Below are 14456 nucleotides of genomic sequence, written 5' to 3' on the forward strand. Positions count from 1 at the left end.
CACTATTTTAAAAGTTACTGACGTTTGAAACTCACTGAAATTCAAACATCTCTAACTTTTGAAATAGTGCGGGCCGAGCTTAGCTTTTACGATATTCGTAATGAGGAGCATGTTGTGTGTCCGCATACAAATTTTGACGAAAATCGGAGGGGCTCTCCGAATGACCTTGAAATTCCGTAACTTTGTGACTCCGTAACTTGAAAAATATGACGGGCCGAGCTTAACTTTTATGATATTTGTAATGAGGATGTAATATGTCCGTATACTAATTTTGACGGAAATCGCAGGGGCTCACCCAAATGACCTTGAAATTCAAACCTCCGTAACTTCGTAAATATGGCGGGCCGAGCTTAAATTTTGTGATATTCGTAATGAGGAGCATCTAGAGTGTCCGTACACAAATTTTGACGGAAATCGCAGGGGCTCTCCGGAATGACCCTGAAATTCAAACATCCGTAACTTCGTAAATATGGCGGGCCGAGCTTAGATTTTGGGTGCATCGTAATCAGGACGTTACGTACTATCCACTGACCAAGTTTGGTCCAAATCGTAGGGGCTCACCTGATTCCGAATCTTAGATTATAGATTAGGATTCACTTACATCTAACTTGACGACCGTCGGGCTGTGCTGCTACGAGGAAGCAAGTGCAGAGATGCCGAGCCGTCAGCAAAAGCCATAAATGACGCATTTAGACACTGGTAGTGGCGCATGAAAGCAAATCACGTGCCAGATTTTTATTGAGCACTGCAGATAAATGAAATTTGGACACCATGTTGGCGCTATTCACATATATTTGGTTTCATAATTAATTGTCGATACAAGAAAAATACTTATTACTTTCGCACATTGTCAGTAAATATTTTGATAATATATCTAACTGCTTAAGTATTGTATTAATAAAGAACATGAAGATGAGACGAAATATTTGTTTACAACGCCATATTTGTAAACAGTCAGCCAGTGCTGACATTTCTCATCAGCCAAATGTATACCTACAGTTCCGTCAGCCAGAAGCGGTGGGCGGAGCCTATTTCAGCTGACAACAGCACAACAGCTGAATGTGTACAGGCCTTTAGTCCCTTCCCCGCTTAAATTACTCGCGCTTCTAAATGAACACCAGGAAGAAGGTAATAGAACACTGTTAGGAGGGTTGGGTGTTTTGCTACATGTAGTAAAACACCCAACCCTCCTAACAGTGTTCTATTACCTTCTTCCTGGTGTTCATTTAGAAGCGCGAGTAATTTAAGCGGGGAAGGGACTAAATTAACTTTCCTCAAGTGCTCAGATATGTACTGTGGAATTACACCGCTAACGGTGTCAATATTTTTCTGTGTGTGTGTCGCATAGATAGAACGACACCGGGCGATGCATTTTCATGTGCATTTTCATACTTGGTAGAAATGCTTCTGCACATTTGCACATGCTGGGGTCACTTCTTCGCTGTGAGAGTGGCTGGGCCGATTGTGCTCCAATTGGCAACACTCACCATCACGCTTGACATTTCCAGCAAAAAAAGATTAAACAATGATAGCTAAAATCTAGGAGCTACACTTTTAGCCACTATTTGTCTTAGGATTTTTAAGTTATTCTAGAGTTGCGCAAAATGTTATTTAATTGTTTGATTCGCTCGGGTTTTGGTGGGTTTTTATCAGGTCAAGAAGAATCTACGAGTTGAAAGGGGTTCAGAAATATGGCCTAAGACGATTTCGACTTTGTTGAGAGGATATGGGAAAAAATAAATCACCGTGCTTGTCAGTGTCGCATAAGCAAGAAAGGTTTTGGTTCGTGTTAAATACAACATGGCCATGAGGCTCGAACTCACGACATGACACTCAGCGCACGCAGACCACCCACCCAGAACGCTACGAGCACGTATTGCCCTCCGCGCGTATTTCGTTTTTGCAACCAAAGGAAGGCGCTACCCGGATAATGCTCGCGTGGTGCAGGGTGTTTCTTACCAGCACTGGTTACCAGACAAGAAGCCCCCACTGCCACGGAGGAAAGCAGCACACCAAGAATTCGCTGACTGGCCGGCAGAAGAATCAACACTGCCATACAACACGAGGGCAGCAGAAGACCTGAAATTGGTCATGTTATAGTAAGTATATAATGCAAAACATTTCGGGATCAAAAGAACAAGTTAAATGCCGAGTTTAGTTGATACTGATAGAATCAGTGCACTTCTTTTTTATTGTTCGCAATTGAACTTACTTATGCCCAGCTCCACACAAACTAGCGCAGTTTGGTTTAAAGTTTAACATTTCATTTGATATTGACCGTGGGTGCCGACAAAAACACGTACATTTGGTAACAGAAAAACATGCTTACATAGCTTTCTGTATAAATAATGAGAGAAAAATTTAATATCAACGTACAATTTTGAGAAAGGGCATTATGTAAAGAAAACTTTTCTCCCGAAAAAAAAGGGTTGCAGGCCTAGCTCAGAGTTCATTCCTGACTTAAAAATAATATTCCTTTTCGTAGCCTATTCAGTTTCCTGCGTTGCGATGTTCTTACCAATCATTGACATGATTTTTCTTCCGTTGGTTTTGGAGATGCCTCTATTGACGTGTAGATAGGCAAACATTTTACCGCCGAGGACGACAAACAAACACATACACAGGCTAGGCAGCGCAGACAGAAAACCGTTCTGAAAAACAACAGCATGTGAGGATGACAGGAGCAGAATAGCAGGAAGTATCAATGAATTGAATCAGACCTTCATAATCATGAATCGATTGGGAGGAAATGAATGATAAAAATGGTACGCAGTGTCTGATCAAATGAAACCACACCTTTTCATAGAACAAAGTAGCCTCGTCATTAATATATGCGTATATTGCGTATGTGCTAAGTTCCGAAACTAGTTTTCTTTTCTTTTTTACGCATAGCTTGACAACTGAAATAACAACGCAACGCTCTTACTTCTTCAATGTCAAAATCGAACCCTTCTTTCATGAATGTTGGTAGTGTGATGTTCATTGCTGCGAAGAACCAAGCAACCACAAAGTAACTGAGGGATATGATCCACACTTGGAGATTTCTCATCAGGACACACAGCGATACTGGCAGCACCTGGAATAAAGCAGATACGTATTTAGCGTGTTGTTTTGTGGTTCTGAAAAAGGAAAGCAAAGGCACCGACCATTTATCGACCACCAATTCAACGATCGGAACGCCTATTTACAATGGCGGCATGCCTTATACATAACATAACTTGCCCGTTCGGCAAATCCGTGTGGTAGTATGTGAACAAATAACGACAAGGTAGGGAATGTATCATACAATGGCGACGTTCATTTCGCTAAATGTAAGCACGCAGATCGTGACCATGAATAGTTGCAACGTTTTCAAAAAAATTGGCAATGCCTTAAAATATCACCGAGCAATGATGATGCATTTTCTAAACCTGTTATCACCAACATCAATCACACTGAAGCCTTGCAATGGCACTGTTGCATATTCTCACTGGAAAGGTAAAAGAGCGGTGCTGCAAAGTATATAGTTGCCCGATGATAATGAGTTGTAATATTCTACGGCGTGATAACCTTCATGTCTATGCTCTGGATCACTTGCTAGCTCTTTAATGAGACTATTGAGGGCCATAAATTTAAAATATCGGAATAGTTGATATGGAGCTAGTGGGGCGGCACTCCTCCTTTCATTACGCGAACAGTCAACAGGGTCTTATAGTACCATTACACAGCGCGTTTAGTGTATTATAACTATGATAACGCGGTACCTATTATAGTATATGGTACATCAGCACCAAGGGATATGCACACATGGGTTCCAACCCAATGTCCCTTAATTCCATTAGCTAACGAAGAAAAAGAGAAAGTAATAAAGGTAGGATACGGGTAGTTTCAACGGTCTCCATTAGCGAGAAGTCACACATGCAAGTGATAGTTACGCCATGCCGTAAAACTCACCTGCTCTTTGTTGGACCTAGAATCACCGTTGTGCGATGCCAGGAAGCTTTTCTCGACGCCAGAAATAAAACGCATATGTTGTGGCGTTTCATTTAGCATGACGCATGCTAATATGGCCCAGAGCGCTAATCCGAGCCCTGAAGACGAGCAAGATATTGCTTGTGAGTCTCTGGCATACGCAAAAGCTAAATCAGACTAAAGCGGGAACAAATTCTCATATTAAATGTGCATAAATTTGCATTAAATTATGCTTAATATTAGCGCAACGTAAGCAAATAAGGTAAACAAGATTATTGTTAGCCTGATAATAGGAATGGTTTTACTTCAGTTCGATGAGTCACCTGATCCGTAGTAGATGGCGGTCCAGCCTCCCAGCTGGTGCTGCTGGCAGAGCGTGCTGCTGAGAGGGAACGCGGCCGCACTGCCCAGGTAGGTGCCGCTCCAGGCCAGGCCGAACAGCAGTGGAAACTCGCCAGCACCGCTCCAGTTACGGATGACGACGTTGAACGCAGGAAAAAACACGGACTGGACGAGACACAGACACGTCGTCAACAAAATGTGATCGCAAGGGGCATTGACAAAATGCTACATATTTCACGACGGGATTTTCGGTAACTTTCCGATACTTTAGGGGGGAATTAAGCCTAAATGCCCCCCACCCTCCCCATACGGGTAGCGTGGCAGGGTCCGCCTGGCCACTATCCCCACGGGGCACGGGTTAATGGCTTTGAAGCACAGATGGCGAAAAATGGAATCAGATTGATCGCCTAAAATGTCTTATTTGCATATAGGCTTCAAACGCTTCCCAACTTTCCCAAGAGAGTTGATGCCATGCCCTACTACCGACCTCCTTCTCGCCCCCCGCCCCCCCCCCCCCCCCGCCCCCCCGCCACCCCCCCCCCCCGAACTGCATCATTCTCACTCGTGCGCTGATCTTGGTTGCTGAATGTTAACTTTCAATCCCGATTTTATGCAATGATTTTATCTAAGTTTATTTCAATATTCCATGCGATGCGATTGGAGTGCTTTTTAGTTAATGCATCATTATTTTTGTGTTCACATTCATATTGTGAATAATGTATTACAACGACCCAAACGTGCAACTAATCTGTTTGAAAGCGCATCATAGGGTAAGGATTATCAAACACTATCACTAAGTAAACATGAGCGGTAGCAGTTCTGTGCTGTGGCTCTTCAAGTTGAACAGTTCGAGCCGCCGTGCCGTCAGCTGTTGACGCTCTTTTGCTCGCTCCGCTCTTAGACATGTCTCCCGCGCAGCTGTGTCTGTCCCTGCTGCTGATGGTGCCACAGCTGATGATCAGCTCAGAGGCTCGGCTGGTACCGGTACTGCCTTGGGCCGACCACGGTAGCAGCACGCTGGCTACCCCGGCCGCTGCCAACTGTGCCCAGTGCGGCGTGCTTTGCTTGCTCCAGCCAGGCTGCCGTGCTGTAGCGTGCTCCGAAAACACCGAGACAGGCACTTGTCAGTTGATTGGGGACAAGATCAGAATTTGCGACCCAGACTGGATAGAATTCGATTCGGGCAGAGCATGCTTTATTCTTCTGATGGATAAACTTGATTGTACCTCATCAAAAGCCGCCTGTCGTAATTTGCGCTCTGGCTCCGAGCTAGCCTCAATCCACTCGGAGGAGGAAAATAACCTTGTCAAGTCGCTAATTCCGAGAGCAGGAGCCTACATCGGTCTGGAGCACACAAGTTCGTCTGCGACCCGGGAGTTTCGCTGGCTGGACGGCACCTCGCTGGACTTCACGTACTGGCGAGATGACCAGCCCAATGACAAGCCGACAAATGACCTCTGCGTGGCGGCCCAGACTGGGGATGCCTTTTGGCTGGATTTCCCCGTTACATCTGGAAAGTATCTTTACAGACAGATTTGTAAATACACCCCATAAACGCCGCAGCATCGTGCCCGTGGCCTGGTGACCGCGTATATGGCCGAAACAAGCCCAATGAGAAAGAGGATGCAAGAAAATAAGAAGAATAGAGGAATAAGCCCTGACAAAATGACAAAGCAAGGTCAAGTAACATCAATCTGTGGTTGACCGATTTTGTTATACTGCCGTCACTTGTCTATTTCTGTTTAAAGAAAAGCAAGGATGGAGAAAGTACTTGAGCGAGGAACATGGCTAATGAAAGTTGAAAATGTATAATCATGACATTTTCCTCGGTAATTCACAAAAACTAAATATGTGCCGAAAAATATGCTTATGGTGATATTTCAGTCGCAAGCCTGTTTCAAACATTTATTGTATCGAAAGATCATCTTTCTGCGATCACCTTCGGCACATTTTTTGCAAAAGGCCTGTGGCTGAAACATCCCAATACAGTATATTTTTGGCACAAATTTAGTCTTTTTTCGTTAATTATCAAGAAAAGGTCATTGGTGATGCCTACATTTTAAACTTATAAAGGAAGGATGCTTATAAAAATGCTATGAAAATGCCTCACATTGGACTTACCTGCACACTGCACAGTAAAAATCGATATAGTAAATCGATCCAATTATCCCCAAATGTTTACTGGAAGGGGATGATAAAAAATGTATCTAAACGTTTTCTTTATTAAAGAAATGGCCGAATGGATGATTATGTGGCCTGTGGCCCCAGGTGCTAGCTAAGCAGTGCTTGTTGCGAACGACAGCGGCGAGGAGCCACCACCCGACCTTGCCCGCGCCCAGTTTATCGGTAGTGTTTTTAATCGAGAAGTGACGTACTGCTTGTGGATGGCGGCACGGTCCTCCCGAGTCTATTGTGGCCCGCTCTGGCCAGTTGCCAGCTGGCGTAAAACATAGACATAGAAACGCGGGTCAAACCTTGTGGAGCTCCCCAGCCGCGAACTCGCTGCCACCGAGTTAGGAGACGGTCGGCCATACGACAGACTCATGTGATTGGCAGCTAAGCCTGTTTTACGCACAGCTCCCTTCGCGTTCTTGAAGCTGTTCGATCTTTTGGTTTGATTTGGAAGTGTATGTGTTTTTGTGTGGTTTGATTACTATTTCGTTCAACATGGTTGCTATACATCTGAATCAGATACGTATATCTGCGCCTGCTTACACATGCTGTTGGTTAAATACAAAAATTAATGCATACTTTGCAGTGCGTTTATCGAATTCCGGAGAACTTGTACATACATTACTGAGTACTGACGCGAGCTTGCTCTAATCACCAATGCAATGGACCGTGGCTTAATCGGAAACCAATGCACATGTTTTCATGCTGGTTTATACCAGGGTATGGTTTATACTCTAAGAATGTCATTCCCGAACGTACGTAAGTACATACGTATGAAGTAAATACCTATCCTTTTTAACTCGTATATGTAGTGCGGAGTCCAATAATCTACCAATTAACATTTACTTTGGACGTAAAATTACGAACACAGTAGCCCGCGCCCTGCTGGGATATTTCGCCAAAAAAAAACTGCCTCAAGGGGTGAGCGGGTGTGTGTGTGGGTGGGGGTGGGGGGTCAGACTCTGCCCTCTAACTTCAGAACGGATGGTTGTAGAAAGACGGGGAGAACGGCACTCGAAAGGTCTCAACAAGACGGATCTTGGAGCCCAAAATGTGTTGCCTTATTAGGTCACCGGTCAGGTCAATGTCAGGTCAAGGAAAGACCAAGGGCAAAGACCACAAGTTTCTACATTATTGGCTTTGAAGACCAGTTGGCAAAAAATGGATTTAGATTGATCACTCAAAACGCGTTATTAAGCTACCAAGACAAGATGCAAGGCGCATAGAGTGCCATGTGTCAAGTTCAGGTCAGGTCACCGAAGACATACTAATGAAAGCGATATGTGTGACACATATTTTATAGGGCATTTTCCTCATAGATTTCCATGGGCTACTCAATTTGTTACATGGACCATACTTGTATGAAGTTTAGGTCAAGGTCCGGTCAAGCTCAAGTGAGATGATGTCAAATTTTGAAGCTGGTTTGAAAGAAAAAAAATGTCGTCCATCTAATGCACTTTTTAACGACAGCTCAAACGATGTTATTTGTAATTTGTATCCCTGTACAATGCCATGCGCTCAGAAATCTTTTTTTTAGTAGTTGATGTTTCATTACGTCCATTTTTAGGCGTAGGAACAGGGGGCCGTAGGAGGGGGGGGGGGGCGCATGGCCCCCACTGTTCAGCCATTTGTTAAGGTAAAATCTTTATTTTTGCTTTAAATGCAAAATTAACCCGCGCCACGTAGGGGGGGGGGCGAAACGCCCCCCCCCCTGTCCTTTTCCGTCGATATCTCCTAAACGGCTAAAGATATCGCCACCAAACTTTCAGCACCCCTCCGAGTATCAATTTTACACATTGTGACGAAAATTCCAGAGGCTAAGATAGGTTGGCCACAAATGACGTCAGAGTGACGTCATGTTCTGCCATTTTCGACCGAAAAAAGACCTTCGCGAGAAGAGCTGTCAGGCCTACAGCTTTGAAGACACAGAAAAATGATCAAGACCTAGAAGGTGTAGAATTGACAGGGCTACAAAAATGATATCTCGGATTTTTAAAATATTTGAGTTTTGACCCCCAAAAATCAGAAAAATAATTTTTTGGATATATTTGCTAAAAATCCAAAAAGTTTTTGAGTTTCGAAAAAAAACGGAATAAATGTGTTGTACCTACCGTCTTCTATCTACATACCAAATTTCAGATCAATATCTTGTTTTTTGGCCAAGTTATAGCGAAAAAAACTGTTCAAAAATGATGACGTCAAATTCTCAAACTCAATTTTTGGCAATTCTAGACCACGTAGAGCAAAACAAAGACCACCATTAGGCTCTCCGTGACAAGCTGCATCGAATCAATACCCATTTTATGCAAAATATCAACTTTGAAATTTGACCTAATTTGACCTGAACTTGACCTGACCTTCACCAAAACGTGACCTAAGCTGGCCCCAAAGGCTGCCTGACCCACATAATCGCATTTGTCATGTAAAATGAACCATAAAACATGTATCACACGACACTTTCATATTGTGACCCCCAGTGACCTGACCTCTGGGACCTGACCTGGTATCAGTGACCTCAGATAGCGAAGTATGTGTTTGACGAACAATATACCATCGATGGTTTTCAATAACTTACCAATTTACTCGATTTCACAACACATTTCTTGAAGCGTATTTGGAATTTCCGACCTCGACGAGCGTCTGTGGTAGAAAACCACCACTTTGGTAGGGGAGACTACTGTTGTCTGCTACAATTTGCGCTGCATGTCAAGCTATTGTAGCGACATCTATGCATATACATTTCCGACCTCGACGAAAATCTCGTGGCGCTTCGCGCCGACCCGCGCGCCCATTCATACTGGAGACCAAAAGAGATTATGAGTTCAGAGTTGTGACAAATACCTAAAGCAACCACCACGTATGATGTATACCTTAACCCTAGAACGCCTAGGGGGGGGGGGTTGTATCAACCCCCCCTGAGGTTTTTTCAAAGTGCACGCTAAACGGCTTGTCGTAGCGGGCTGAAATTTTCAATACCCTCTGGGGCAACCTTTGCGCATCTTTTGCCGAAAAAAAATTGATCGGGTCATGTCAGGTCACGGAGTTATGACGTCATAAGAGGTACAGCCTCCGGCCGGATTTTCACAAACTGAGTGCCAACGCCCGAGGTTTCCTGCCGGTGGTACGGACATCGGTTGATGGATCGTGATGAAACTTCCCATGCATGTTGGGGCAAGTATTGGCTATCATATGGTATAAGAAATTTGACCGGGTCAGGTCAGGTCACGGAGCTATGACGTCACAAGAGGAACAGCGTCCGGTACTATTTTTGAAAAGCGCCCGAACCACTATTTTGCTAATTCTTGTCACCTCAATGGGAATATGCAGCAATATTAGCTTCTATAGGGAGCAAATGGACCTCCCAAATCCAAAAATACAATCAGATTTCAAAAATTTAAATTTTGATTTTTCGAATTCCTGCCGCCGACTGTGACCTTGCCGACTTCCGGCGCTCCCAACGCGCCATTTTTAGAGCTAGGGAAACGAAATACATACCAAACGATAGAGAATTGATCAAGGAACACGATAGTGAAGGTTTCAAGTCGATATCTCCCACCGTTTTGCCGCAATCGCCGCCGAAAGTTGAAAAAAGTCTATTTTTCCGAAAATTTGACCTTTGACCGGTCAAAAGTAGGTCAAATGTTGACCTAGGACCAAAACATATACCACCAATCGCGAGATCTCGTTGAGAGCAATCCGTTGGTTTTTTTCCGCTAAGCTCTACGACCTTCCGTTTCGAAACGCCAGGGGGGGTCGTAACAACCCCCCCCCTGGTCGTTCGTGTTATGAGAAATGGCCTGGTCGTGCGAGGGTTAACAGTTAACTATCAGATTGACGGCATGTGTCAACAATTATACCCTGATAGAAGACCGGAGGCTCTGGTTAACCGTGTAAAAATGAATACTTCAGACGCGTCCCGCATAGGAATTCAGCCTAGTATCGTTGAACAGATAATGCATCGGACTGAAAAAGTACGGTAACGATACCTAATTTTGGGTTTTTAGTCGGCCGATCCGTCCCCCCTGTCGAAAAGCTGTGGCGACGCTCCTGGCACGTAGGACAAAAGTACGTATCGCAAATGTTCGTACAGTATAGGTAAATAAAGTACGCATGGACAAAACTACGTCAAGGACAAAAGTACGCATGACAAAAGTCCGTACAGTATAAAGCACGAATGGATAAAAGTACGTCAAGGACAAAAGTACGTATCGAAGAAGTACGTATAGGTGCATTATTAAGTACGCATGGACAAAAGTACGTCAAGGACAAACAAAAGCACATATCGTAAAAGTGCGTACAGCATAAAGTACGTATGGACAAGAGTACGTCACTCAAGGGCAAAAGTACGTATCGCAAAAGTACGTCGAGTATAAAGTACGTATGGAATAAGTAGGTACGTACGTCAAGGACTAGGCGTATCGTAGAGGTAGGTACGTACAGTACAAAGTACTGGACAAAAGTGCGTCAAAGACGAAAATACGCATCGAAAAAGTACGTAAATTATAAAGTACGTATATCGCTAAGGTACGTACCCTTGCTGACTTGCATAGATGTCGCAATCGGTCGCAACTACAGCGAGACATGCAGTGCAAACGGTAGCAGACAGCAGTAGTTTCCCCTACCAAAATGGTGGTTTTCTACCACAGACGCTCGTCGAGGTCGGAATTTCCAAATACGCTTTCTTGAAATGCCTGTGAACGGTGAAAATCCGACATTTGACCTAACCTGTGACGTCATCGGTTTGACCTAGGTCAATGAAATTTGGTCACAAGGTAGTTCGATAGCCCTGGTGGGGCTATCGAACGCCGTTTTAATTTTGAAAATCGGCCGGTAAATTTCCGAGATGTTAGGGGGGAAACGCCCCCCCCCTACGGGTGGTAGGGTCCGCCGATAGCCCTACGGGGCGCGGGTTAAGAGCAGGGAATGGTTCAGCAAGGTGAAATAAGCACAAAACTGCAAATAATTTCTTTAGAGGGGTATTAGGGCTCCCCCAAGGTGACATTGAAGTTTCGTTGTCTCCTCCCCCCCCCCCCCCCACACACACACAGTACACACTTTTCGTGAGGTTCCTACGCCCATGATGACGTCACTTAAATATAAATAAAAAAGCCTACATTTTTTCGACAGATTGTTCTAAAAATTGTTATTTAGGCGAAAGTACCGGGTGATCATTAATGAATGATACAAAAACAAACAACGCACGTGCGCACATTAGTGCTTTTTTTTAGTCCGCACGTGCGTTACTTTAAGGTCAGTGCTTGGACATTTTGCCCTGAAATGACATTTCACAGTTTGGTGCCAATAGTCGTTCCCCATGAGCAATTTGCCGTTGAGTCCAATTCGGCACTTCAGATCGACAGGTCCGTTTTTGCAGGATCAGGCGAAAGGGATCGTTCTGAAATATGAGGGGCTTTAGTCAGTTCTGAGCACCCGAAGGGCTTTTAGAAAGGAGTTTTACTCTTCCTGTCCCAGAAAGGTGCCTTCACGGTTGGCATTCATAAGGCTTATTGAGCGATTTAAGCAGACAAACTCTTTGAGGCCTCAGACCCCACCGGGAGAGGGCCCGTAGCCAACGAGAAAGTCGACAGGGTCGAAGCGTTCTTTGAACCCTGGTGCTCACGTGCGGGAAGGTATGGCCAGCTATTAGACACCGTCCAACGGCGTGTCAGTACTGGTTCCAACAGGATAGAGCACCTCCGCAGTCCGCATGTCACAAAGCCGGTGATGGACTTCCTCCACGCGAAGTTCGGAGACCGGGTAATCAGCCGCAATAGTGAGCACTCTTGGCCTCCATATAGCCCTGACCTCTCTTGCCTCGATTTCAGCATCTGGTCTAGCATCTCCAGTAAGGTCTACAAAGCTAAGCCAGGGACGATCGAGCAGTTAAAGGAGGTTGTTGAGAACACTGTCAGAAGTATGAGTCCAGAAAGGCTCCGGAAAATTGTCCGCCACACGCGGAGGCGTGCAGCGTGGCACAAAAGGGCGGTCTTTTCGAGCACTTCCTGTGATGCACCTATGCACAAGACAGCAGCTTTGTGCTCATAATATTAAATGTCCAGATGTGCTGAATCGTTTTATGTGCAATTTGCATCAATATATGCACCCGCTTATCCGTGAACTGAGTTCGTTTTTGTATCATTCATTAATGATCACCCGGTACGTACCTCTTTCATATTTTCTGAGGCTCAACGATAAAGATTGAATGGTGTGAAACGTTTTTCTAGCATAATTATGATTATAATGGAAATCAGATGGAAGAGTAATCTTTTGCTCATAACTAACTCTCGCCGGCACAGGGGGGTTGATGTAACAACCCCTAAAGTTTTTTCACGAATAACTCGCGTAAAAAGCGGCCGATCGCGACGAAACGTCTAGTACCCTCGCATTAACCCTCGCGGGCCCGGGGGGGGGGCGTTTTTCGCCCCCCCCCCCTCCTGGCGAATATTTGCGATAGCTCCCAAACGCTTAGGGATAGGAAAGCGAAACTTTCAGTACCTTTTCTGCGATCAATTTGACATCTTTTGAAGTAAAAGTTTGGACCTAGCCCCTTGATGACGTCACAAGGTCCATTTTTCTAGACCCCTGCAAGGCAAACTTCGGCGTCACAGACGCAAACTTCAAATAGCTGCTAAAAATATCTTTTGAAGTAAAAAGTTTGGACCTAGCCCCTTGATGACGTCACAAGGTCCATTTTTCTAGACCCCTGCAAGGCAAACTTCGGCGTCACAGACGCAAACTTCAAATAGCTGCTAAAAAATAGAGTTTTAGAGATAAAGACAAATTACGAGCACGGTTGTGTAGCAATTGACCTAGAGAAAAAAAATAGTTTTGATGACCTAAGGTCAGAGGTCAGGTCAACGACCCCGAAATGTGGTTTTAGTTTTTCGCAAATACCTTGGACAAAAATGGTCCTAGAGCTACGGCAGTGGTACCATCGCATTCGCCTATTCTAGACCACGTAGAGCAAAACAAAGACCACCATTAGGCTCCCCGTGACGAGCTGCATCGAATCAATACCCATTTTATGCAAAATATCAACTTTGAAATTTGACCTAATTTTACCTGAACTTGACCTGACCTTCACCAAAACGTGACCTAAGCTGGCCCCAAAGGCTGCCTGACCCACATAATCGCATTTGTCATGTAAAATGAACCATAAAACATGTATCACACGACACTTTCATATTGTGACCCCCAGTGACCTGACCTCTGGGACCTGACCTGGTATCAGTGACCTCAGATAGCGAAGTATGTGTTTGACGAACAATGTACCATCGATGGTTTTCAATAACTTACCAATTTACTCGATTTCACAACACATTTCTTGAAATGCCTGTGAACGGTGAAAATCCGACATTTGACCTAACCTGTGACGTCATCGGTTTGACCTAGGTCAATGAAATTTGGTCACAAGGTAGTTCGATAGCCCTGGTGGGGCTATCGAACGCCGTTTTAATTTTGAAAATCGGCCGGTAAATTTCCGAGATGTTAGGGGGGGAACGCCCCCCCCCTACGGGTGGTAGGGTCCGCCGATAGCCCTACGGGGCGCGGGTTAAGAGCAGGGAATGGTTCAGCAAGGTGAAATAAGCACAAAACTGCAAATAATTTCTTTAGAGGGGTATTAGGGCTCCCCCAAGGTGACATTGAAGTTTCGTTGTCTCCTCCCCCCCCCCCCCCACACACACAGACGCAAACTTCAAATAGCTGCTAAAAATAGAGTTTTAGAGATAAAGACAAATTACGAGCACGGTTGTGTAGCGTTTGACCTAGAGAAAAAAATAGTTTTGATGACCTAAGGTCAGAGGTCAGGTCAACGACCCCGAAATGTGGTTTTAGTTTTTCGCAAATACCTTGGACAAAAATGGTCCTAGAGCTACGGCAGTGGTACCATCGCATTCGCCTTGTCAAGCCGCGTCGAATGATATATATTTTGTTCGGAAAAGGTCAAGTTTTATGTTGACCTCATGTGACCTCGAATGACCTCTGGTTGA

General features: G+C 44.7%; 1 protein-coding gene across 1 annotated transcript in view; it reads right to left on the minus strand.

The window, feature by feature from the left end:
• Positions 1 to 14456, minus strand: part of LOC122371412 (sialin-like) — a 55463-nt gene that overhangs the window by 5941 nt on the left and 35066 nt on the right. The window contains exons 5-9 of the mRNA XM_043347718.1: positions 4275 to 4458; positions 3934 to 4070; positions 2927 to 3076; positions 2519 to 2651; positions 1960 to 2079 (exon numbers count right to left, since the gene is read on the minus strand). Coding sequence (XP_043203653.1) covers positions 1960 to 2079; positions 2519 to 2651; positions 2927 to 3076; positions 3934 to 4070; positions 4275 to 4458 — 724 coding nt within the window. The remainder of the gene's footprint in view (positions 1 to 1959; positions 2080 to 2518; positions 2652 to 2926; positions 3077 to 3933; positions 4071 to 4274; positions 4459 to 14456) is intronic.

Source organism: Amphibalanus amphitrite, unplaced genomic scaffold, assembly GCF_019059575.1.
Source record: "Amphibalanus amphitrite isolate SeventyFive unplaced genomic scaffold, NRLGWU_Aamphi_draft 001240F_arrow, whole genome shotgun sequence".
NCBI lineage: Eukaryota > Metazoa > Arthropoda > Thecostraca > Balanomorpha > Balanidae > Amphibalanus > Amphibalanus amphitrite.